At 63.1% G+C, this 25,646-nt stretch overlaps 1 protein-coding gene across 3 annotated transcripts in view; it reads right to left on the bottom strand.

Moving 5' to 3' along the window:
- Positions 1–25,646, bottom strand: part of CACNA1E (calcium voltage-gated channel subunit alpha1 E) — a 295,645-nt gene that overhangs the window by 23,757 nt on the left and 246,242 nt on the right. For all 3 annotated transcript variants that reach the window (XM_062211220.1, XM_062211221.1, XM_062211223.1), the window contains 10 exons: positions 22,182–22,311; positions 21,746–21,805; positions 21,338–21,444; positions 12,106–12,117; positions 10,576–10,672; positions 6,872–7,032; positions 6,243–6,380; positions 5,404–5,605; positions 4,595–4,759; positions 4,055–4,165 (listed from right to left, as the gene is read on the bottom strand). In XM_062211220.1, the coding sequence (XP_062067204.1) occupies positions 4,055–4,165; positions 4,595–4,759; positions 5,404–5,605; positions 6,243–6,380; positions 6,872–7,032; positions 10,576–10,672; positions 12,106–12,117; positions 21,338–21,444; positions 21,746–21,805; positions 22,182–22,311 (1,183 nt within the window). The remainder of the gene's footprint in view (positions 1–4,054; positions 4,166–4,594; positions 4,760–5,403; positions 5,606–6,242; positions 6,381–6,871; positions 7,033–10,575; positions 10,673–12,105; positions 12,118–21,337; positions 21,445–21,745; positions 21,806–22,181; positions 22,312–25,646) is intronic.

The following is a 25,646-nucleotide window of genomic DNA, read 5'->3' as shown; positions in this document are numbered from 1 at the left end:
CACGCTGCACACTGTGTTCCAGTCACACAGTCACACACTGCACACAGTGTTCCAGTCACACATGCTGTCACACACTGCACATGGTATTTCAGTCACACACACACACACACACACACTGCACACAATGTCCCAGTCGCACACTCAGTCACACACTGCACACAGCGCTCCAGTCAGCAACAGGCTGTGTTCTCAGTCAGAAGCTGGGTAACAACGTTCCAGTCAGCAAGAAGCCCTCCCAGGTGTTCCCAGAGGACCCCAGGCCATCTCAGTCTGTAGAGTATGTTCCAGGTTGCTTGCACAACCAGGAGAACACAGCAGCCCTCACACGACACAGACATACCTAGTGGGGTCAGCACTGTGCACGGTCTCGGACGTCACTGGCCGCTGGTTGTATCCCCAGTGGGTAAGGGGCTAACACCACCCAGATCCACTTTACCACAAGGTTTGAAGTCAGAGACACCAGGACTTGAACCCTAGCTCTGCTTTCTACTAACTTCCTCCCCTCAGCTCCGTTTCATTCATGTAAGAAAGCAACGATGCCCATCTACGTTAGTCGTTAGGCAGGCGACGTGGGCCTGGGAGATGGCGGTGCCTCACAGACCAGCCAGAGGTGTTACCGCCTTCCCTGCCATTCACGGCGTGACCTTCCCAGAGCCACGCCGCCGCCCTCAGCTCCTTCCTTGAGACAGCAGGGGGATGCGCCGTGCCCACTCACAGTGCTCGCGCCGCGCAGGCGGGACGATTATTAAGGGCATCCCGGGGCATCCTGAAAGCCCAGCGCACACACAGGTTTCCACGGAGAATACGCACCAGGGAGAAACCGCGTGTAGGTCTCAGGATTCCCTGATCCCCTAGGTCCCCTCTGCCACGAACTTTTTGAAGTACCTCGCAATTCATGCCAAGGGACTCATCAGGGCTAGAGCTGCCCCTGGCACTCGACTAAGGACAGGGAGGGCAGGAGGAAGAGGCCTCAGGGAAGATGCCCAAGCGTCGCAGGCCCAGGAAACGCCCTCCTCAGGGCCGGGCTGCACTCCAGGCTGAGCTGCTGCTCCGGTTCCGAGTCTCCAACACCCAAGAGGGGGCCAGGGAAAGAATGGCCCCTGTGAGGGGTTCCTTCAGCTTCCTGCCCCAACGACGCAGGGAGTGGGTCAGAGATGGCAGGCAACCCCCGCAGCCAGCACTCACAGGGCTCAAACCAGAGTCCCTGTGCTAGCTGCTGCCAGACACAGCTGCTTTGCCAGGAAGACCTGAGAGGGCAGCTCATCCCCTGGACAAGAGGGAAATGGCGCCAGGCGCGTCCCGCTGGGCGCACGGCACACACTCAGGTGAGCAGGTCACAGAGGGGTGTGTCCTGCTGGCGGGGCACAGGGCTGGGTTTTCTTGATGCCCTGAGCGTCCATGTGAGGGTCGGCCAAACAAGTCTGCTGAGCAGCTGGGAAGTGAGAGGAGGGCTCATGGCAGAACTGCCCTGACCCTCCCTCCCTCCCTCCCTAACTCAGCTGCAGGGACCACCCCCCACCCCCCCAAAGGTCATGGCCTCTGCACATGGGCAGCATGCACTAGCTCCACTGGCAGAGATCACTGTCCCCGGCCCCTCTGCCCGCAGACAACATCCGTCTGTTCCTTGTCGCCCCGGAATCTAACCACACTCAAGTCTCGCAACACCCCACGCTGCCCTTACTGCCCGCAGACAACATCCGTCTGTTCCTTGTTGCCCCGGAATCTAACCACACCCAAGTCTCGCACCCCCCCACGCTGCCCTTACTGCCCGCAGACAACATCCGTCTGTTCCTTGTCGCCCCGGAATCTAACCACACCCAAGTCTCGCAACACCCCATGCTGCCCTTACTGCCCGCAGACAACATCCGCCTGTTCCTTGTCGCCCCGGAATCTAACCACACCCAAGTCTCGCAACACCCCACGCTGCCCTTACTGCCCGCAGACAACATCCGTCTGTTCCTTGTTGCCCCGGAATCTAACCACACTCAAGTCTCGCAACACCCCACGCTGCCCTTACTGCCCGCAGACAACATCCGTCTGTTCCTTGTTGCCCCGGAATCTAACCACACCCAAGTCTCGCAACACCCCATGCTGCCCTTACTGCCCGCAGACAACATCCGTCTGTTCCTTGTCGCCCCTGAATCTAACCACACCCAAGTCTCGCAACACCCCCACGCTGCCCTTACTGCCCGCAGACAACATCCGTCTGTTCCTTGTCGCCCCTGAATCTAACCACACCCAAGTCTCGCAACACCCCTTACTGCCCGCAGACAACATCCGTCTGTCCCTTGTTGCCCCGGAATCTAACCACACTCAAGTCTCGCAACACCCCACGCTGCCCTTACTGCCAGCAGACAACATCCGTCTGTTCCTTGTTGCCCCTGAATCTAACCACACTCAAGTCTCGCAACACCCCACGCTGCCCTTACTGCCCGCAGACAACATCCGTCTGTTCCTTGTTGCCCCGGAATCTAACCACACTCAAGTCTCGCAACACCCCACGCTGCCCTTACTGCCCGCAGACAACATCCGTCTGTCCCTTGTTGCCCCGGAATCTAACCACACTCAAGTCTCGCACCCCCCCACGCTGCCCTTACTGCCCGCAGACAACATCCGTCTGTTCCTTGTTGCCCCTGAATCTAACCACACTCAAGTCTCGCAACACCCCACGCTGCCCTTACTGCCCGCAGACCACATCCGTCTGTTCCTTGTCGCCCCTGAATCTAACCACACTCAAGTCTCGCAACACCCCACGCTGCCCTTACTGCCCGCAGACCACATCCGTCTGTTCCTTGTCGCCCCGGAATCTAACCACACTCAAGTCTCGCAACACCCCACGCTGCCCTTACTGCCAGCAGACAACATCCGTCTGTTCCTTGTCGCCCCGGAATCTAACCACACTCAAGTCTCGCAACACCCCACGCTGCCCTTACTGCCCGCAGACAACATCCGTCTGTTCCTTGTCGCCCCGGAATCTAACCACACTCAAGTCTCGCAACACCCCACGCTGCCCTTACTGCCAGCAGACAACATCCGTCTGTTCCTTGTCGCCCCGGAATCTAACCACACCCAAGTCTCGCAACACCCCACGCTGCCCTTACTGCCCGCAGACCACATCCGTCTGTCCCTTGTTGCCCCGGAATCTAACCACACTCAAGTCTCGCAACACCCCACGCTGCCCTTACTGCCAGCAGACAACATCCGTCTGTTCCTTGTTGCCCCGGAATCTAACCACACTCAAGTCTCGCAACACCCCACGCTGCCCTTACTGCCCGCAGACCACATCCGTCTGTTCCTTGTTGCCCCGGAATCTAACCACACTCAAGTCTCGCAACACCCCACGCTGCCCTTACTGCCCACAGACAACATCCGTCTGTTCCTTGTTGCCCCGGAATCTAACCACACTCAAGTCTCGCAACACCCCACGCTGCCCTTACTGCCCGCAGACAACATCCGTCTGTCCCTTGTCGCCCCGGAATCTAACCACACTCAAGTCTCGCAACACCCCACGCTGCCCTTACTGCCCGCAGACAACATCCGTCTGTTCCTTGTCGCCCCTGAATCTAACCACACCCAAGTCTCGCAACACCCCTTACTGCCCGCAGACAACATCCGTCTGTTCCTTGTCGCCCCGGAATCTAACCACACTCAAGTCTCGCACCCCCCCACGCTGCCCCTCTGCCCGCAGACAACATCCGTCTGTCCCTTGTCGCCCCGGAATCTAACCACACTCAAGTCTCGCAACACCCCACGCTGCCCTTACTGCCCGCAGACAACATCCGTCTGTCCCTTGTCGCCCCGGAATCTAACCACACTCAAGTCTCGCACCCCCCCACGCTGCCCTTACTGCCAGAGTTCTGCAGGAGCAGGGCAGGTGGCGGGAGGAGTGGGGAGCCGGGATGCGGCCCCTCCTGTGTTGTCAGCTCTGTGGCCACCCACTGCGCAGGCAGCACAGGCCACCCTCGGGTGTGCCGACCACCTTGGGAACAGCAGGAACGTCCCCCTTCCAGCAGAGGCGGGGTGGGTGCCGCCCAGGGCAGACTTGGCAACATACCACGAAGCCAAAAGCGATGACCTTCAGGACACACTCCAGCGAGAACACCATGGTGAAGGCGATGTTCAGGTACTTCAGGGCCAGCTCGTAGGTGCAGGGGGCAGAGTAGTACTGCCAGGGAGGGAAGACAGCAAGAGTTAGAGCCACAGGAGAGGGGTGACCGCCCCAGCAAGAACACACGCCCTGGCCTGCCCAGCCCCTAGCAGTGGGACAGCTGGGTGGGGTGCGGCAGGGCAGAGACATTTTCTAGGGCAGCTCTTCCTCATCCAGTGTTCAGCTGTACCCAGCGCCCCTTGACGCCCCACACCTCGCACTCCCCATCTATTGGAAGTGGAACCCCACCACCTCCTCGCTTCTACACCCTTTCTCCTTTGCACCCAGAGGACCACCAGTTCCCGGAGCTTGGGTCATCGGACAAGATCAGACCACAGAGATTCCATGTGCGAAAGCAGGCAGACAGCAGACTGGACGCCGGCGAGCTCCTGGCCTGCACGCACAGGCTGCTGCTCTCGGAGGAAGAGGCCAGCACTGCGCCCTCACCTTCATCATCAGCACGACAGTGTTCAAGGCGATCATGGCCATGATGGTGTACTCAAAGGACGGGGACACCACGAAGTGCCACACGCGGTACTGAAATGTGTGCCGGTTCTGCGGCATGTAGCGGGTGAGGGGCTTGGCACTGATGGCAAAGTCGATGCATGCTCTCTGCAAGAGAGCCACGGGGTTAGTCCACAGCACGCTTTCCGAGTGGCTGGGAGGGGCTGGTGTGTGCCAAAGGGCGGGGATGGCCAGGCAGAAGTTGAAGTGGCCACCGGGGCCATCTCCACAGAGCCATAGGAGCTGCCCCTGGGGGGCACTGAACGCCACTGACGAAGTCCCTCGAGGCAGCAATGGCTGAGACACTCAGAGTGGACGCCTTTCCTGGCCCCCAGCCGAAGTCAGATCACCGGCCGTGCACCGTTACACTTCTCCCAGCGCAGTGCCTACCCCCGAGACCCTACCCAGGGCCAGAACCACGCTTGTCGCCAGAGAAGCAGCCGTAAGGCCCACTGCTTGCCATTCCAGCACACGCCATGGCAGCTCCATCGCCACCTCACCGGCTGGCACGTCTCCCTCTCACCAGGCACGCACGGCACCGCAGCCGCTTCCCACCCTCAGTGCTCACATCAGGCTCCAGCCGGGAAGTGCTCGGGGCACGTTTCTGCTGTGCCCGAGCGAGCACCAGGCTTGCCCGCCTTCTGCCCACAGTTCCATCCAACGTGGCTCCTCCCGCCTCCCCAGCTGGCCCTCCCCAGACCTCTGCTCCCCGCCCCCGCCTCGCCCTCCCCGGGCCTCTGCCCCGCCAGCACCTCGTTCTTCTCCAGGCTGCACTCCTCCATCATCTTGTCCCCCTGCTCTTGGAAGGTGATGATGATGAGGGCCACGAAGATGTTGACGAAGAAGAAGGGGAAGACCACGAAGTACACCACGTAGAAGATGGACATCTCCATGCGGTTGCTGCGGCTCGGGCCTCGGTCCTCCTCGGTCACGTCCACGGAGTGCTGCAGAACCCTGCGGGCCAGAGCGCTGCTCAGCGAACGCGCCCCGGGGATGGCTCTTTGTGGGATCTCCTGGACTCTGCAGCCTCTGCTGCCTCGCCAGGTCCGCCACCAGCCGGGCGGCGTGCCGCTGGCACACGATCCACGCCCCTTGCTCCGGCAGGCACCCAACGCCTCCACACTTCTAAGGGTAATGCTAGGCTGTGCCCAGAGTCCTGGAGTTCCTCTAGGGAGCCTGCTGCCCACCAGGCGTGCAGTCCCTGCCGGGGCTCCCGAGACCCAGCCTCAGAAGCTGATGTGGGAGGTGTGGGGGCGCGGGAGGGGGCTCAGTTCCACAGCTCATCTCCACCCTCAGCTACCTGGAGCCCGCACAACCCCTGAGGTCCCTGGGCCCTCCTGGGGGTGGAGAACTGTTGGAAACCCACTTTGTCTCTGGGAGTCAGATGGCTCCACTCAAGCCCGCCAGAGCTGGCTGACACACAGTTAGCCGCCTTGTCAGCCCTCGCCCATTTCTACCGGGAGGACGTCTATCTCATCCCTCTCGGTCGCTCATGCCCTGGTATGGTACCTGGGGGTCAGCCTTGCCCATCTCAGGGCAGCTTTGAGGGGCCCCTGCCCACAGACAAGCCTGCACCTGCCCCAGCACTCACTGAGGCCAGCCTTCCCCCGTGGACACGGTGAAGAGGGTCAGCAGAGCCCAGATGATGTTGTCGTAGTGGAACTCGTGGCGCTTCCATTCACGGCCCTTCACTTCCATCTTGTTTTTCTCATGATCCACATAGTTGCCTCTGAAACCACGCAGAAACACGACACCAGGGAGCTCCACAGCTGCCGACGGCATCAGTGAGATGGCCTCCAGAGAGCGCCCTCCGTGACACCAGTGTGTCAAGGCGTCACTGCACCTGGTGCCCAGGCAGGGGGTCCACGCCCTTCAGCGACCCCACAAATCCCCAGGAGGCAGGCATCGGCGTGGCATAAACAGGACTGGATTCAAACTGATGCCTCCCTCGTTGCCGTGTCACCTGGTGCTGTCAGCGTCCAGAGCTACGCTGTGCTGGCTAAACCCACGTCAACAGGTGGCAAGACCAAGGTGGAGGAACGGGGACACTGGGCCCCGGGTGCCGTAGCGACGGGCTCCAAGGAGCTGCCGACTTCCCGTCTTGTCCCTCTGCTGAGAGGCAGGGGACAAGCAAGGGGGGAGGGAGGCCAGCAGGCCCAGGCAGCCGGAGGAGCCGCACGGGAGGCTGGGCAGGAAGCGTACTGCGTGGGGCGCACTTACATGCATTCCTTCTCCGTGTCCTTGGAGCTGTCCGTGCAGTAGAAGAACTTTCCCTTGAACAGCTGGACGGCGATGACGGCAAAGATGAACATGAAGAGCTTGTACACGATGAGGATGTTGAAGACGTTCTTCAAGGAGGTCACCACGCAGTCGAAGACGGCCTGCAGAGGGGTAAGGCACAGGGCATGAGCCCCCGAGGGCCTCCGGACGGGGGCGGTACACGGGAGTGAGCCCCCAAGGGCCTCCGGACGGGGGCGGTGCACGGGAGTGAGCCCCCCAGGGCCTCCGGACGGGGGCGGTGCACGGGAGTGAGCCCCCCAGGGCCTCCGGACGGGGGCGGTGCACGGGAGTGAGCCCCCCAGGGCCTCCGGACGGGGGCGGTGCACGGGTGTGAGCCCCCCAGGGCCTCCGGACGGGGGCGGTGCACGGGAATGAGCCCCCCAGGGCCTCCGGACGGGGGCGGTGCACGGGAATGAGCCCCCCAGGGCCTCCGGACGGGGGCGGTGCACGGGAATGAGCCCCCCAGGGCCTCCGGACGGGGGCGGTGCACGGGAATGAGCCCCCCAGGGCCTCTGGACGGGGGCGGTGCACGGGAATGAGCCCCCCAGGGCCTCCGGACGGGGGCGGTGCACAGGTATGAGCCCCCGAGGGACTCTGGACAGTGGAGGTACACAGGAGTGAGCCCCCCAGGGCCTCTGGACGGGGGCAGTGCACAGGAATGAGCCCCCCAGGGCCTCCGGACGGGGGCGGTACACAGGAGTGAGCCCCCGAGGGCCTCTGGACAGGGGTGGTACACAGGAATGAGCCCCCGAGGGCCTCCGGACGGGGCGGTGCACAGGTATGAGCCCCCGAGGGCCTCCGGACAGGGGCAGTGCACAGGAATGAGCCCCCGAGGGACTCTGGACAGTGGAGGTACACAGGAGTGAGCCCCCCAGGGCCTCTGGACGGGGGCGGTGCACAGGAATGAGCCCCCCAGGGCCTCCGGACGGGGGCGGTGCACAGGAGTGAGCCCCCGAGGGCCTCTGGACAGGGGTGGTACACAGGAGTGAGCCCCCCAGGGCCTCCGGACGGGGGCGGTGCACGGGAATGAGCCCCCAAGGGCCTCTGGACGGGGGTGGTACACAGGAGTGAGCCCCCCAGGGACTCCGGACGGGGGCGGTACACGGGAATGAGCCCCCCAGGGCCTCCGGACGGGGGCGGTGCACAGGAATGAGCCCCCCAGGGCCTCCGGACGGGGGCGGTACACGGGAATGAGCCCCCCAGGGCCTCCGGACGGGGGCGGTGCACAGGAATGAGCCCCCCAGGGCCTCCGGACGGGGGTGGTACACAGGAGTGAGCCCCCCAGGGCCTCTGGACGGGGGCAGTGCACAGGAATGAGTCCCCCAGGGCCTCCGGACGGGGGTGGTGCACAGGAATGAGCCCCCGAGGGCCTCCGGACAGGGGCGGTACACAGGTATGAGCCCCCGAGGGCCTCCAGACAGGGGCGGTACACGGCATACAGCCCGAGTCTGAGGGTCCCTGGACAGGAGCGGTACATGGGAGTGAGCCCCCCAGGGCCTCCAGACAGGGGCGGTACACGGCATACAGCCTGAGTCTGAGGGCCAGCACACGGTGGCAGGCCACGTGGTTGAGCCCCTGAGGCCTCTACACTGAAGCGGAGCTGCCCACCCAACCCAACCCTACTGAGAGGTGGCACCAGGGGTGAGCACCGAGCTCCATGCTGTCCACGACTGCAGGGCTGTGGCCCCGAGGAGGACGTGTGCTCCGGATGTGGCAAGCCCAGGCAGTGACGACCAGGTGACATCAAGGAGAGGGCCCCTGTGGGACATGGCACGTGCACCCCCGCTGGGAGCTGGCGACAGTGAGCCTGTGCCTGTGCCACGTTCTCTGACCTGATGCCAAGCTTGCTCCGTGGCATTTTCCAATGCACCCGTCTCTGTTTGAAGGGTTTATTGTCCTACGTTTGCTCTGCACCTGCCCACACTCCATCCCTGCAGGTCAAGCTGTGCTTAGCATGGAGGTCCACAGGGTGGGGGTGCAGTGCTGCCCCGGACACAGGAACCTGCGCTCTCAGAACCCGGGCTCCTACCTCCGATCCAGGCCCTGAGCTGCATGGAGCTACACGGGAATCGGGCACATTTCCAGCCCTTGAGGTGACCTCTAGGTTTTAGGTTCAGCTCCCTGCACTCACAGCCCGCAGTGGTGCAGTCTGTGTGCAGCTGGGCTCTTAACGATGCTGGGTGAAGCGGTGCTGCTCTCAGCTCTGCACTGCCAGGAACAGGAGCGTCGGCTCAGGCAGCCCCGGCCTCGGGTAACCACACTGGACAGGAAGGGACGGCTCACGACCTGGTGGCGTTAACCGAGGCTGGGGCGGCTTCCGGCAGCTCATGGTCTCTCTGGTGTCTATGCTTGGGTCTGGGGCCTGTGCTGTGGCTATCAGGTCAGGAGACTGGGCAGCCCAGCCACATGTTGCCCAGGGGAGAGAAAGGACTGTCCACAGGCACTGGCCCACTGCCAGGAGGAGCAGGTGCCTCTGGGGGTGCCTGAGGGGGGAAGTGGAGCCAGGAGGAGGAGGTGGCCAGGCCACCACCCCTGGGGCCTGGGTTCTGAGGAAGCCACACCTCAGTCAGGGCAGGGCTCTCAGAGGGGACTCTGCTGTCACCCAGCTTGTTTGTTTTGCCTCCTGTACGCAGCACTTTGGGGCCAGGCAGTGTCAGAGGTCAAAAGCCCCGCAGGGAACTGGACCTGGGCAGCCGGGAGTCCAGTTGGCAGCTTGGTCCTCGGACACAGGGACCAGTGGGTCTTCCCATAGGGCTGGCTCCCTTGGTTCACAGCACACAGGAGTTAAGGGTCCCAGCCTCCAGGGGAACTAGAGTCCAACAGGAATGCACCAGGGTCGTTTTGCACCCAAGTCCCAAGGCTGAGGGTGCCACCTGTGGGCTCCTCTCCTCACGACACAGGCCACACTGACAGCCCCGGGGTGGGCCAGGGGGGCTGTCCCAGGCAGAGAACCTGGTGGGGCTGTGGGGCGTTTGAGGAAGCAGCCAGGCAGGCCCCGATGCAGGTGGCCCGGGAGACGCTCACAGCTCCAGACTCCACCTGCATCCTGGGAAGCATTCCTGTGTGAGGCACACCTGCCGGCAGCGCGGCCCAGGCGGCAGGCGTAGGAGGGGTCCTGGGCCCCCACTCATAGGGACCTGGGAGGAGGCGCTCTGCTCCCCGGGGCCTTCACCTCCACTGACACCCGGGTTCTGGAGCGGGAGGGACCTGGGCCAGGCAGGCATGCCCTGCTGAGTGCCCTTCCCCCTCTGCTCTACCTCTTGGGAAGCAGACCACGCATCCCTGGGCAATCACTAACCTGTCCGCGCATCGACAGAAGAGGCTTTCTGGGTCTAGAATTACCAGGGGCGAAACCAGCCCAGGGCCCCCCTGGCCCCACGGGCAGCCGTGAGCTCTGGGCCACCTGCTGGGCACAGCCCAAAGCCCCGTGGCTTCAGTGTGCACTGGTGTCTGCACCAAGGAAGCAAGGCCCCCGCCCATTCCTGGGACACTGGCCGTTTTCCTTGGGGACTAGGAACGGCCCTGGGCTCCCACAGGGGAAGGCAGCCTCAGCTCCCCGGGGGTAACGGGGAGACGCCGTCCAGAGGCGGCGGAGGGGCCAGGCGGCCGCAGCCGAGAGCACAGCGGGCAGGCCCGGGCACTACCTTCAGCTTGGGCAGGCGCTTGATGGTCTTCAGGGGCCGCAGCACACGCAGCACACGCAGCGACTTGATGGTCTTGATGTCGCGTCCCTTGTTGGTCCTGCAGCGGCACAGAGGGGACAAGGAGCTGTGCTCCCGGGACTGTCCTGGCCCGGTGGGGCCAGAGTGTACATGCACACAGCACACAGCGCGGAGCACACACGGGCAATGCCCAGGCGCACCTGCACAGCCAGTGCGGCACTGCTCACCACACACGGGCAATGCCCATGCGCACCTGCACACGCTCAGACTCCCTGCCCTCACAGCCAGTGCGGCACTGCTCACCACACACGGGCAATGCCCAGGCGCACCTGCACAGCCAGTGCGGCGCTGCTCACCACACACGGGCAATGCCCAGGCATACCTGCACACGCTCAGACTCCCTACCCTCACAGCCAGTACGGTGCTGCTCACCACACATGGGCAAACTGAAGGGGAGTCCCACCCCCACCCACGGGACCATCACCTCCACTCTGCCTCCCAAGAGCTTTTCCAGAACTTTCCAAATGACCCTGCTACCTGGAACAGGAACACTGAGAACAAGTCACTCCATGTTTGCCTCTCTGCATAGCTCAGGCGTGCAGGGGGCGAGGGAAGGGGGCCGCGGGAAGGCAGGGAGGAGAGGAGTGGGGGAGGGAAGGTGGGGAGGGCATGGGGGAGGCCAGAGGAGCACGAACCCCCTTCCCTGGGCTGCCCATGCCAGAGCTATCCTGCAGGTTCCTGGCCCAGACCAGGGCTCGCATCCCAGTGTCCTGCGGATGTGGCCCCTTCATACGCCTGCACCTGCACGGCCACAGGAAGCCGCTGGGCCCCCCGGCCACCTTTCGGCCCTGCCAGCCCCTCAGAAACTGCCCTGACAGGGAACAGCGTCTCCTTCATTTCTAGGAATGAAATGGATAATCAGCTTGCATTTCCCTTTCCTCCCTGCTCGTCCCCTGAGATCTCTGCATTCGATGTAAGTAATTTCACTTTGTAAAACACAGGTGGCCAAAGGGGCTGAGCAGCAAGGGAGGCCCCAGCCGGGCTCCCCACCTCGTGACCCAGGCGGGGCGGGCTGTGGCGCTCAGGCGGCAGCCTCCTGCTTCTGCCCTGCCCTCCTGCCACCCCCACCCCCGACTGTCTTTCTACGGAAGAGAGGGGCAGAGACATGACCGCATCCAAGGGACGCTCCCGTGCCTGCCTCCGGCCACGGCCCAGGAGGCACCACATGCAGGTCTAGTTTGTGTGTGCCCCGTAGGCACACCTACGGCCCCGCGGTCTTAGCAGACGGCCATGCTGTAACAGGCTCCTCCTCCTACACAGCTCCTGGGGCACTAAGCAAGCGCAGCCCAAATCCGGCCCTGGCAATGACCCTTTCCCAAGAAGGCCTGGCAACTGTGGGTATCGGGGAAGACGCCACTCACACACACCCAGCACCCTGATCTCAGCACACCTTCTCCCCCCCTCCAACCCAACCCAGTCTCTTTTACTTCAAAGAAAACCAAACATATTTACCCCAAAGCATTCCTACGGAGAATCCGGTCCGAGGCAGTCAGAGGAGAAAGGGGGTGGGCAGAGAGGAAAGCGGTCAGAACACTCATGGAGAAAGGGGACGGTCACAGGCCAGGGCTGCTGAGGCACGGCTCCAGGGCCCCCCCGTGGCCTTGGCGCCGTATGGAAGCAGGGCCGGCTGCTGGTCGCCACGGCCCTGAGCTCCACAGCCCGCAGGCCCCGCGCTGTTTGAGCCGCGTGTGCTAGCGCAGGCCTCACGCAGACCCTCTGTTCCCGTGAGTGTGTAAGCAGCCCGGCCGGGGGAGGGGCACCTGCTCATGGCCAGACACCCTTCTCCAGGGGAGACGCTTCGGTCACAGCCTCGCTCACCCAGGAATCCATCCACAGGGATGTGCAGCCCCACCGCCGGGGCCACTCTGAACTCTCGCTCACCAGCTCCAAAGTGGGGGGCTTCCCTCTGTGGGCTCTGCCACAGGCAGGAGGCCGGTGAGCTATCCTCGAGACAGACACACTCCAGAGCACACGCCCTTCCCCCATCCTGGCTCACGGACAGGTGCCCAGCACCCGCGGCGTCCACGGCGCTCGCAGCCCTTGCCCTTCACCTCTGAGTCTCGGCACCAGCAGCACCGGCTCGCTGAATTCTGGTGCTGGACAAGGTGCCGGCGTCCACCGAGTGTGGGGAAGCCCAGCCCTGAGCACCATCGTGGGTGAGCTTACACCCTTACTGTGACAACCTCCCACTGTCCACAGCTATGACAACATCTTTCCACTCACAAGACTGAGCCTGGGGTGGGTTAGCCACACACGCTACATGTGCACATTAACATGCGTCCACACCAGGCCCTGTGCTAGCCACTAGACTACAAACAAGGCCACCAACCTCCTGGAACGCACCTGGCCCAGGAGGGAAGACAGCCTCAAGTGACCAAGCACACGACAAACTTGCGACCACACGCAAGTTGCCATGGGAAGATGGAGTGGTCCAGGGAGAGGCTGACCCCTTGCCAGCACACTGGACAATCTCCATACCCTAAGGTGGGGGTAAGGAAGGTGGCGGGCTGGGAGCCCACACTGCAGGCTCTGCCTCCACTTGGCCCAGGCCTCATCCCCGGGGCCTGAACAGGCCCCCAGGGGTCAGACTCGCGCATCTCATGCAGGGGAGCACAGTATCACTTCTCCCACACACCCGGATAAAGGACAGAATTTATTCTCTAAATTAATTTCCTCCCTGAATCCCAGTGACATGTCACAGCACGTGCACCACGTTCTGGAAATCGGGGCTTCCGGATAGCACACTCTGGCCGACTCCACACGGGCCAAGGCCAAGTGCCCCAAGCCTTCTGTAAAGTGGGTCTCACAGCAGCAGAGCCACTGAAACCGGGACTCGAGTCAGTGCAGGAAAAGCCTGGGTCCTCCAGCTTCCAGCACAGGACCACCCGACTGTAAAACTGCCCTGGACGGGGGAAAAGACGGGTGAGGGGCCACGGCCAGGCAGACGCTGAGCGATTCGCCTGGGCCAGACACGCGTGTCCCAAAGCCATCAAGAGGCAGGCAAGTTGAGCTCATTATGCACCCTGAAGCACACTGTTCTGGAAATAATTCGCGTGGTTTTTGTAAATCACGTAAGTGTCATCATTTATACTTCGCTACTCGTGTGCCATCAGGTTGTTCTTGCGCTGCCTAGCCAGTCAGTGACATTTTCTCCAGCTTTGTCTTAACCCTTTATTTATGTACTTGTGACTCAGTGGGGCCAAATGTTTTACCAAATTAATTTCCCTACTTATTGACAGGTTCCTGGCTGCTCCCAACAAAACCAGTGCCACGTCTCCATGGCGTCTTCCCAGGAGAGGACGAGAATTTGCAGCTTGGCCTCCATCTCCAGGAGCTGCTTCCCAAAGGACAGAAGCTCAAGTTCACTCCTGCGTCTGATAAGTGCCATGGCCTCTGCACTTCTCACAGGCCCAGGGTGACCAGGGATCCAGGGGAAGCCCAGGCCTGCAGGGGAGGGGGGCCTGCTCAATGATCGGGCGTCTGCACTTCCGTTTTCCAGGGGAAGTGACTGCCGTGTCACACGCCGTAGCGCTGGGTGCTGTAGCAGACGCGACCGTCTGCCTTCCTAAGTTCTCACAAGGTGAAAGCACAGCTGCTTGTGGGGAGGGAGCAGTTTCAGGGCGTAACGTCAGCTGAGCTACAGCAGACCCAGGTCTGTCACCAAACCCAGGCACAAAGGAAGCCAGCAGCTTCCGAGCCGAGACGTTGAAGCCACAGCCCCGCCCCCCTTACCACGCGGGTCTGCTTGTGGGAGACAGAGAAAGCTGGACAAAGATGGAGGCTGGCCACTCAGGGGGCCTTCTCCGCCCACCCACAGGTCTCGCGAGAGGATCTGCAGGCTGAGAAGACGCTTCTCCCAGCCACACTCTGTGCAAGCATCCACAGCCCGGGACCAGCCACAGCACCGCAGGGAGAAGGGAGCTTGTGCGGCGGGAAGCCCCTCGGCTGCTCAAGAACCAGCTTCGCCAGGCTCAGGCAGTGCAGCTCTAAAGGGCCCCACAGGGCTGCTGAGAGGCGAGCAAAGGATGGGTGTGGACTCTCGTTAACTATCCCAAAGACCCGGGAAACGTGGAGGCAATGCCTGTCTCTCTAGGGTCTGCAACCCACGCCAGCCTCACCCGCTGGCACGAGGAAGCGCAAGTTGGCACTGACCTGGCACTGCCTGGCTGCTGCCACTGGGCTTATTTGCTCCCTGGGCCACACTTCAGCACTTCCAGGCTCATACAGGAGCCCTGCACCCACTGTTACTCTGCCATCATCCTGCGCTCCGTGGCCAGGACACGGGTTCCACGTGGCTATGGTGGCTACACAACCCTGTCCTCCTTGCACCTGGGCCTGGAAAGCTGCCCACGCTCAGGCCCGAGTGCAGCTCTGCTCCGACTGCAGGAGCTTCCGGCCAGGCACTGAGTGGTGCGACACAGCAAAGCCTGTCTCCGAGCAGCTTCAGGCCTCAGTGTAGCCCGCAGTGGCCCGGTTCACCCTTCCTGTGGTCACCACAGACCACTCACTGCTGCTCTTTCCAAGGAGGCCTCAGTGCTGGCTCCCCCAGCTGGACAGATCTGTAAAGCTGGGCTGTGTCCCTGTGGCTGGGGGCCAAGCAGAGAGCTGACAGATTGCAGCATCTGGGCTGAGACTCCCCGAGCCCATCAGGAAGACCCTGCCCTAAGTCACTGCCAGCTGTGTGGGCTCCCCCTCCCCAGACAGGTGCTTTTGCCTACGCCGTGGGAGTTGTGCACCCTGCCTTCCTTGTGTTTGGTTCTTCAGCCAGGCTGGGCCCCCTGTGACAACCAGGCCTCTCCCAAGTCTACGCTGTGATGAAGACAAAGCCCTGGGCACTTGCGCCCTACGTGCACACCCACAGAGGCTTGTCACACAGCAGACGCCACATTCCACCATGCTCATCGCAAACAATGCATGCAGGACGCAGGCCGCACAGCCTCTGTGTGCCTTCCACCCCGGCCCCCTTCTCCCACCCCAACCCCACGGTGAGGCCCTGAGGGCAGATACGGCCACGGGCACTCTGGGCACAAAGCTGCATTCAGGAGCCCTCAGTGTGACTCCAGGGACAGCATCTTCCTGCTCACAGTGGCTTTCTGTCCCCTATTAGTAGCATCCTACGCCCACAGGGAGTGGTTGACCCCAGACTGAGCACTGGGTGCCCACTCACCACCCTACAAGATGCACCTGCAGTCACGGCTCCCCTGGGAGACACCCTCCAACTCTGTAGAACCAGGGCGTCGATTGAGGGCACAGCTCCAGGGCGGAGGCACTGCTTAGAGGCAGGTGATCAATGGGGAGAGACAGCCAGGTTCAGGGCCCTGGGCTGCTTCTGTGCCCTGTGGGGTGTGAGCAGGCCCTGTGGGTGTGAGCAGGCCCTGTGGGGTGTGAGTAGGTGGTGTGGGGTGTGAGGTATGACCAGGCCCTGTGGGGTGTGAGCAGGCCCTGTGGGTGTGAGCAGGCCCTGTGGGGTGTGAGTAGGTGGTGTGGGGTGTGAGGTATGACCAGGCCCTGTGGGGTGTGAGCAGGCCCTGTGGGTGTGAGCAGGCCCTGTGGGGTGTGAGTAGGTGGTGTGAGGTGTGAGGTATGACCAGGCCCTGTGGGGTGTGAGCAGGCCCTGTGGGTGTGAGCAGGCTCTGGGCCCTGGGCTGCTTCTGTACCCTGTGGGGTGTGAGCAGGCTCTGTGGGGTGTGAGCAGGCCCTGTGGGGTATGGGGTGTGGGGTGTGAGCAGGCTCTGGGCTGCTTCTGTGCCCTGTGTGGTGTGAGCAGGCCCTGTGTGATGTGAGCAGGCCCTGTGGGGTGTGAGTAGGTGGTGTGGGGTGTGAGGTATGACCAGGCCCTGTGGGGTGTGAGCAGGCCCTGTGGGTGTGAGCAGGCCCTGTGGGGTGTGAGTAGGTGGTGTGGGGTGTGAGGTATGACCAGGCCCTGTGGGGTGTGAGCAGGCCCTGTGGGTGTGAGCAGGCTCTGGGCCCTGGGCTGCTTCTGTGCCCTGTGGGGTGTGAGCAGGCTCTGTGGGGTGTGAGCAGGCCCTGTGGGGTGTGAGCAGACCCTGTGGGGTGTGAGCAGGCCCTGTGGGTGTGAGCAGGCTCTGTGGGGTGTGAACAGGCTCTGCGGGGTGTGAGCAGGCAGTGTGGGGTGTGAGCAGACCCTGTGGGGTGTAAGCAGGCCCTGTGGGTGTGAGCAGGCTCTGTGGGGTGTGAACAGGCCCTGTGGGGTGTGAGCAGGCTCTGTGGGGTGTGAGCAGGCCCTGTGGGGTATGAACAGGCCCTGTGTGTGTGAGCAGGCTCTGTGGGATGTGAATAGGCCCTGGGGGGTGTGAGCAGACCCTGTGGGTGTGAACAGGCCCTGGGGGTGTATGGTGTGAGCAGGCCCTGTGGGGTGTGAGCAGACCCTGTGGGGTGTGAGCAGGCCCTGTGGGTGTGAGCAGGCTCTGTGGATGTGAGCAGGCCCTGTGGGTGTGAGCAGACCCTGCGGGGTGTGAGCAGGCTCTGCGGGGTGTGAGCAGGCCCTGTGGGGTGTGAGCAGACCCTGTGGGTGTAAACAGGCCCTGGGGGGTGTGTGGTGTGAGCAGGCCCTGTGGGTGTGAGCAGGCTCTGTGGATGTGAGCAGGCCCTGCGGGGTGTGAGCAGACCCTGTGGGGTGTGAGCAGGCCCTGTGGGTGTGAGCAGGCCCTGCAGGGTGTGAGCAGGCCCTGCGGGGTGTGAGCAGGCACTCGTGTGTGAGTCTGATACCACCCTTGCCTCTCACGTGCACTCTCACCTCAGAGACAGATTCCCCAGCAGAGCCAGGCCACAGGGGAAGCTCATGGTCCCCTGGGGGCCCCAAGCTGCTTGGGCTTGCAATTCTGGGATGGATACAGAACAGGCTCCGGACACATCCAGTGGGCCTCACTGTCGTGGCGACAGGGCACGGTGTCCAGTGTCAGGAGAGGGACACGTGTGGATGAAGAGTGCGTGGAAGTGACCATGGGAACTCCGGCCACAGCGGCAGACAGCCTCACGCCTCCTTTCTGCCCAAGGGCTGGGTGATGAGAGACCCAGTGTGGCCGTGAGCCCGGCTGGGTGTCCTGGCCTCACCTCAGGCCCTGCGGCCACAGGGACGCAGGGCAGCCTGGCACCAGCCCTGGGAACCTGCAGGACTGACTGCTCTGCAGGGGAGGCAGAGGCAGAACTGTGGGCCGCTTGTCCGCCAAGCCGCGTGTGCTGACGAGCACCTGCAGCTGGGAGCTCACTGTGTGGACCCCAAACCAGGAGAGGCCGCCGGACGACTGAGCTGAGCTAAACACCGGGATGACAGAGCAGGGAGAAGGACGTGTCCTGGGTGGAGTGCAGACACGCACACACCTGCACACACAGGCACTCCTGAACGTGCACGTGTGTGCGACCTGTGCACAAGGCGCCTGCACGCACACTGCAAAGAACACGTCCACATGGAGACAGATCCTGCACAAGGCACACAGGCGTGCAGGGAAGTGCACTTGCTCAGGCGCACACACACATCTGCGCGTACGTGCACCTCAGCACAGGCACACGCACGCACACACCATCAGTGCACACTTGTGTACACGCATGCTCCCACGGAACTCGTGCACACAGCATGGACATGCACACCTGTGTGCACATATATGTACGGGGACACACACACTGGCACACACATGCTCAGGTCCTCCCCCGCGTCTCCCCTGAGATGCTGCTCTCCCCACGTGGGGTCTGCACGGCTATGAGCACACGGCACTGGGGACACACGATCTCAAAAGCAGCCGAGTCTGGGCTTCGCCAAGAGTGGAGATGTGCCTGGCACGCAGAAACCAGAGACGCCAAGGCCGCAGCCATCTCTGCTCCCCCTCAGCAGGCGGAGCGAGGCAGGGGTGAGAAAGCAGAAAGGCCGGGTCTGGTCCTCGCGGTGACGGCCACCCCCGGGAACAGGCCCCTCTCAGGGCAAAGACGGGGGTCTCACAGGCAGTGTGCACCAGGCTCTGCCAGGAACTTCGCTGGGAGAGCACAGGCACGCCCCCTGCATTTGCAGCTGGCAACGCTCAGTCTCCTGCCTGCCTCCTGCAGGGACCCAGGCTTGAGTGGGGAGACATGTGCGTGCTCATAAATGCATTCTAATGTTAAGGCGGGCTGGCAGGCGCCCTTGCTGTGGCCGTCCCCTGCCCGCAAGACCCACACTTGAACATCTCCCGCCCCCTCCTTCAGAACCTGCCAGGTTTACATTATAAAGCAGCCCTGCACTCAGCGTGCCCAGCTGTGGGGGACGAGGCTTCTCCCCAGCTGCCACACACACACACACACACGTATGCCACAGAAAACACACATGAAGCAGTGCAGGCCTCTGAGCAGCAGGCTCCGCGGACAATTCAGCTGGGCCGTTCCCTCCTCGGTTGGAGCAGTGGCTAGGGAGTTCAGCGCTGGCAGTGGTGCCAACAGCGCCAGGTCCCCCCCGGCCCCCAGCAGCGAGCACCATCAGTGGCCCAAGCTAATGAGCTACGCCCTGTAGCGGCCTCAGAAGGGCGGGGTTCCATTTCTGAGAAGAGTGGCAGGTGGAAGTGGTGACCACAGGGAAAGGCGCTGACCAGTCACAGACACATCTGGCTGACTGCTGGCCTGTGACCCTGTCAGGGGACACTGCCCCGAGGGCGCTGCCACGATCCGCCCTGGGCCACGTCTCCACTTTGCAGGCAGCGGCGGCGACAAACCCTGCCAATGAGACACAGGAGCCCTTGGTGGGGGAGGGAGAGAGCAGTTAGGAAGCATGGCCGTGAGCAAGAGGAGCAGGCCCTGGGCCTCGGCAACGCGCCAAGGCCAGAGGAAGGGAGGGCAGGGGCCTCTCGGGGCGATAGGGCGCAGGTATGGCGAGCCGGGGAGGGGTGAGAACAACAGGCGATGGAGAGTGAGCAAGTACCACTGCATTTCTGAGAAATGGAGAGTTCCAGAGGTGGTGTTACCGACAGAAGGGGATGGATCTCAGGGCTCGATCCATCACCTGAGCGTGGACCCCAGAACACGGGCTTCAGGGCCGCACACTGTACCTGGCCTGAGGAACAGCAGAGGCTCCGGCTCCGGGCTGCTCCAGAGCCACCATTGCCAGTGTCAAGGAGCAAAGAGAGAACAAGACAGACGGTAACCGGCGGCGGCTGGGCCCCGCTCTGCCTGAGGGCAGCACACGGAGGCCCCCTACAACTCACCTCCCACCCCACGCCCACCCAGACACACCCTCCTGGCTCCAGGCATCCAGACAGACGCACCTTAGACCGAGCAGCCCACACCTGTGTTCAGCCGTGTGCACACATTATGCACCAACATATACTTTGCTCCCGCATGGAGACTTCAGGACACAATGGGAGATGCAGGACAGTAGATGGGCTGGGTCACCCCACCCCTGAGCCCCAGGGAGCTCTGTTCTCCCTAAACATGGTGGTGGTTGGGGGGGTTCTTTCTGTCTGCCTGTCTCTCTTCATCTTTAATTCTTCACTGAGATCAAAACCAGAAAACACGGTGAACAACGTATGCACAGGAATGGACGAGAGGAGGAGGGGCCGGACTGTAAAATCCCAAGGGGGACCCTGATCTCTAAGAGGAGGGGCCCCAGGGATGGAGGGGGAGCTGGCTGCCTTGGCAGAGCCCGGGCTGTTTCTGTCTTGCAGGGACCATCAGACGAGTTTTCGATTCCATGTAACTCCTCGGGCCAGTTCATGTGGGTTCCCTTTCTGGGAGGGTCAAAGGTGAGTGCATGACCCTAATGGGGTTGACAAACAGGTGCAAGGAGACAGCTGCCCCACCGTCACCCGCCAGGCTCGTCCGCAGAGGGCCCCTCATGGTATGGGCAGCAGACAGCCCAGGTCACGGAGATGTACACTTCCTCACTCTGTTCTGCCACAGGGGTCTGGGGCAGGCGGTCTGTGCAGGCCTGCAGGGTCCCCTCTTCCTTCCCCCAGCAGCTGCCGCTCCGCAGCCCCCAGCTCGCTTTCGGGGAGAGCGTGGCCAGCCTTGCGCAGGGACAAGGCTCTGCCTGTGCTCACGGACATGCGGGGTCCCGGCATAGTCGCTCTGGCTAGGACATGGTCTACACGGAGTCAAGGCTGCCACTCGTCCTGGAGGCATCAGTGTAGGAAGGGCCCCAGGGGCACCCGGCCAGAGCCCAGAGGCCTGGGAGAGCCCTCTGCGGCTGGCTCCGTGTGTCACACCCCCGCAAGTAACAGACACAGGTTAGCGCCCTGGATGGCCCAAGACCATCTCCTCCCGAGCGGTGTCACTGAAGGCTGGGGGAGCCTTCCCCTCTGGCGGCCCAGGCTCGTTAGCACAGCACTGTCCTGACAGTCCCTGGCACAGCCCGGGCTTCCAGGGTTCCCGACTCCACTCTACCCTCCCTATCCTCTCGACAGACCTGAGAAACGCAGGAAGCTGGGTGCTCGTTGGACACGCCCGGGCCCCCCTCACTGAGCTGGTCCCACTCCTTCCTCTCCCAGGATGGAGCCTCAGCCTCCCCTCCCCCTCCCCGCCCTGCCTGCACCTCAGGGCACACGGGCTCCAGGGAGCAGAGGGTACTGAGAAGCAAAGCTCCCGAGCAGCTCTTTGGGCACCACCGAGTACCCCGATTCTCAGGCCGGTCCCCGAGGAGGGCTCGAGTCAGCGGAGTCTCCAGGAGGCCGGGAGAAAGGCAGCCCAGCAGGAAGCAGCCACTTACGCCAGCGCGAAGGCCACCAGTGCACCGACCACCACCACGAAGTCCAGGATGTTCCACAGGTCTCGGAAGTAGGACCCGTCCTGCAGGATCAAGCCCTGGTCTATCATCTGCAGGAGAAGGTGTGGACGGTGACCCCAGGGATGTGGGCGACACCTGCCCCACACCCTTCCTGCCTGGGGCCGGGGGCCTCCTCTCACAGCCGTCACAGAACCCCACCTCAATGCGCAGGACAACGTCCCTGACGGGTGAGGCTGGGCAAGATGGAGGCATGAGTGCCAGGGCGGGCAGAGGGGAGCGCAGGCCCCAGTCCCGTGCATCCCTGGTCTGTGGCAGGCACTGCAGGGTTGGCAGGTGGCAGCAAGGGGGCACCCCCGAGCCGCGCCCAGGGTCACGAGCGGCACCTCTCACCTTGATGACCATCTCAAAGGTGAACACGCCAGTGAACACGTAGTCGAAATAACGCAGGACCTGTGGACACATGTGGGAGGGCTCTGAGGCTGCCGTCTGCCCACCCGCCCTGACCCCCAAGTCTGCAGGAGCCTCAGGACCTGGCAGCCCCTGGAACCCGGGTCTGGAGCACCTCACACCTCGCCCCCCGACTCTGGCCATGGACTGGAATGCCCCCCCACTCCTTCCCATCTGACGCACACACCACCTGTGACCGCGTGTCAGCTCCCACATGTGGCCCTCACGGCGGCAGCAGGTGCCATACCGTGGGGCTAGCGGCTTATTTGGGAATAGACCACACTCTGCCCTAAGGAACAGGAGCAGGAGATCTCCTAACCCTCAACCCCCAGCAAGCCCCTTCCCCCCGTCGGGACCCGCCCCCGGGCTGGGCACCCACTCTGTTGCGCTCCGAGTTGGTCAGCACGGGGTCCTCGGCCGCCAGGGCGATGCTGCTGGCCGCGATCACCAGCAGGATGCACATCTCAAAGTAGCGCAGGTTCACCACGTAGTGGCAGGCCCTCCGGATCCTGTGGGATTCGCCCCGCTGAGCGCCGCCTCCCTCCCTCCCCCAACCCTCCTGGCCCCTGCCTAGCCACTTTCCTGGCCAGACAGGGAGGCCCGCAGCAAAGAAATGTCAGAACAACTTCTCCGGCCCTTGTGCAGTGCCCCAGAGGGAGGGAAGCAGGGGCCGTAGGCCAGACTACAGCCAGACAGGTGCTAGGTCAGTGAGCACAAGGTGACGTGGGGCCTAGCCTGCGCTGGCTGAGCAGACTCCGGCCACAGGGCCATCGGCTGTTCCCTCTCCCCCAGCGGTATGAAACCTGGGACCCACCAAGGAAACCATAAGGAACCAAGAAGACACGAGCAGAGCTGACCATAAGCAAAGAGCCCGGGCCACTCTCATTCAACCAATCCCAGCCTCCACAGTCGAGCCTCTCCCTTAATTGGGCCACTCCCCATGGCCCTGCCGAGCCCTGCCCACACAGAACGGAAGCCATCCCTTCCTTTCCCCCGCCTGGCACCCGGCCACAAGTCTGGGTGGAGGAGGCAGCTGCCCCTCCCAAGCTCCCCATGCAAAGCCTCCTGTGCTCCTGCATCACGCCCTTGCCTCTGCTGTGAGGGCAATGGGGCCCCACTCTTAGACCCCAGTGAGTGACAGGTCATTTGGGGTTCTGCAACAGCTCTGTCCACCTCTGTAGCACCTGGTGTCCCGGGAGGTAGATTTCCTCTGCCCCCAAGGCACCCAAGACAGAAGGATCCATGGAAGGTCCTCTCCTCCCAACATGCCCTGCTGCCCTGTCCCAGTCCCCTCTAGACCCTGATGTCTGCTGTCCTGTCTAGCCCTGTCTACACTGACGCCTGCAGTCCTGCCCCAGCCCTGTCTACACTGACGCCTGCTGTCCTGTCTAGCCCTGTCTACACTGACGCCTGCCGTCCTGCCCCCGACCCTGTCTACACTCTGTCACCTGCTGTCCTGCCCAGCCCTGTCTACACTGACGCCTGCTGTCCTGCCCCAGCCCTGTCTACACTGATGCCTGCCGTCCTGCCCCAGCCCTGTCTACACTGACGCCTGCTGTCCTGTCCAGCTCTGTCTACACTCTGACCCCTGCCGTCCTGCCCCAGCCCTGTCTACACTGACGCCTGCCATCCTGCCCCAGCCCTGTCTACACTCTGACCCCTGCCGTCCTGCCCCAGCCCTGTCTACACTCTGACGCCTGCTGTCCTGTCTAGCTCTGTCTACACTCTGACCCCTGCCGTCTTGCCCCAGCCCTGTCTACACTCTGACGCCTGCTGTCCTGTCTAGCCCTGTCTACACTCTGACCCCTGCCGTCCTGCCCCAGCCCTGTCTACACTCTGACGCCTGCTGTCCTGTCTAGCTCTGTCTACACTCTGACCCCTGCCGTCTTGCCCCAGCCCTGTCTACACTCTGACGCCTGCTGTCCTGTCTAGCTCTGTCTACACTTTGACCCCTGCCGTCTTGCCCCAGCCCTGTCTACACTCTGACACCAGCCGTCCTGCCCCCAGTCCTGTCTACACTCTGACACCAGCCGTCCTGCCCAGCCCTGTCTACACTGATGCCTGCCGTCCTGTCCCCGGCCCTGTCTACACTGACGCCTGCCGTTCCGCCCCGGCCCTGTCTACACTGACGCCTGCCGTCCTGCCCCCAGCTCTGTCTACACTGACGCCTGCCATCCCACCCCAGCCCTGTCTACACTGACGCCTGCCGTCCCGCCCCCAGCTCTGTCTACACTCTGACCCCTGCTGTCTTGCCCCCGGCCCTGTCTACACTGACGCCTGCCATCCCGCCCCCAGCTCTGTCTACACTCTGACCCCTGCCGTCCCGCCCCCAGCTCTGTCTACACTGACGCCTGCCGTCCTGCCCCCAGCTCTGTCTACACTGACGCCTGCCGTCCTGCCCCCAGCTCTGTCTACACTGACGCCTGCTGTCCTGCCCCAGCCCTGTCTACACTGACGCCTGCTATCCCGCCCCCAGCTCTGTCTACACTGACGCCTGCCGTCCCACCCCAGCCCTGTCTACACTGACGCCTGCCGTCCCGCCCCCAGCTCTGTCTACACTCTGACCCCTGCCGTCCTGCCCCCGGCCCTGTCTACACTGATGCCTGCTGTCCTGCCCCAGCCCTGTCTACACTCTGACGCCTGCTGTCCTGTCTAGCCCTGTCTACACTCTGACCCCTGCCGTCCTGTCCCAGCCCTGTCTACACTCTGATGCCTGCTGTCCCGCCCCAGCTCTGTCTACACTCTGACCCCTGCCGTCTTGCCCCAGCCCTGTCTACACTCTGACGCCTGCTGTCCTGTCTAGCTCTGTCTACACTCTGACCCCTGCCGTCTTGCCCCAGCCCTGTCTACACTCTGACGCCTGCTGTCCTGTCTAGCTCTGTCTACACTCTGACCCTGCCGTCTTGCCCCAGCCCTGTCTACACTCTGACACCAGCCGTCCTGCCCCCAGTCCTGTCTACACTCTGACACCAGCCGTCCTGCCCCCAGTCCTGTCTACACTGACGCCTGCCGTCCTGTCCCCGGCCCTGTCTACACTGACGCCTGCCGTTCCGCCCCGGCCCTGTCTACACTGACGCCTGCCGTCCCGCCCCCAGCTCTGTCTACACTGACGCCTGCCATCCCACCCCAGCCCTGTCTACACTGACACCTGCCGTCCCACCCCAGCCCTGTCTACACTGACGCCTGCCGTCCCGCCCCCAGCTCTTTCTACACTGACGCCTGCTGTCCTGCCCCAGCCCTGTCTACACTGACGCCTGCCATCCCGCCCCCAGCTCTGTCTACACTCTGACCCCTGCCGTCCTGCCCCCGGCCCTGTCTACACTGATGCCTGCCGTCCTGCCCCAGCCCTGTCTACACTCTGATGCCTGCTGTCCTGTCTAGCCCTGTCTACAATCAGACCCCTGCCGTCCTGCCCCAGCCCTGTCTACACTGACACCAGCTGTCCTGCCCAGCCCTGTCTACACTGACGCCTGCTGTCCTGCCCCCGGCCCTGTCTACACTGACGCCTGCCGTTCCGCCCCCAGCTCTGTCTACACTGACGCCTGCCGTCCCACCCCAGCCCTGTCTACACTGACGCCTGCTGTCCCGCCCCAGCTCTGTCTACACTCTGACCCCTGCTGTCTTGCCCCCAGCTCTGTCTACACTGACGCCTGCCGTCCTGTCTAGCCCTGTCTACACTGACGCCTGCCGTCCCGCCCCCAGCTCTTTCTACACTGACGCCTGCTGTCCTGCCCCAGCCCTGTCTACACTGACGCCTGCCATCCCGCCCCCAGCTCTGTCTACACTCTGACCCCTGCCGTCCTGCCCCCGGCCCTGTCTACACTGACGCCTGCCGTTCCGCCCC

The sequence above is a fragment of the Lepus europaeus genome, chromosome 14 (assembly GCF_033115175.1).
Source record: "Lepus europaeus isolate LE1 chromosome 14, mLepTim1.pri, whole genome shotgun sequence".
Classification (NCBI taxonomy): domain Eukaryota; kingdom Metazoa; phylum Chordata; class Mammalia; order Lagomorpha; family Leporidae; genus Lepus; species Lepus europaeus.
This window is presented reverse-complemented; position numbering and strand designations above follow the sequence as displayed.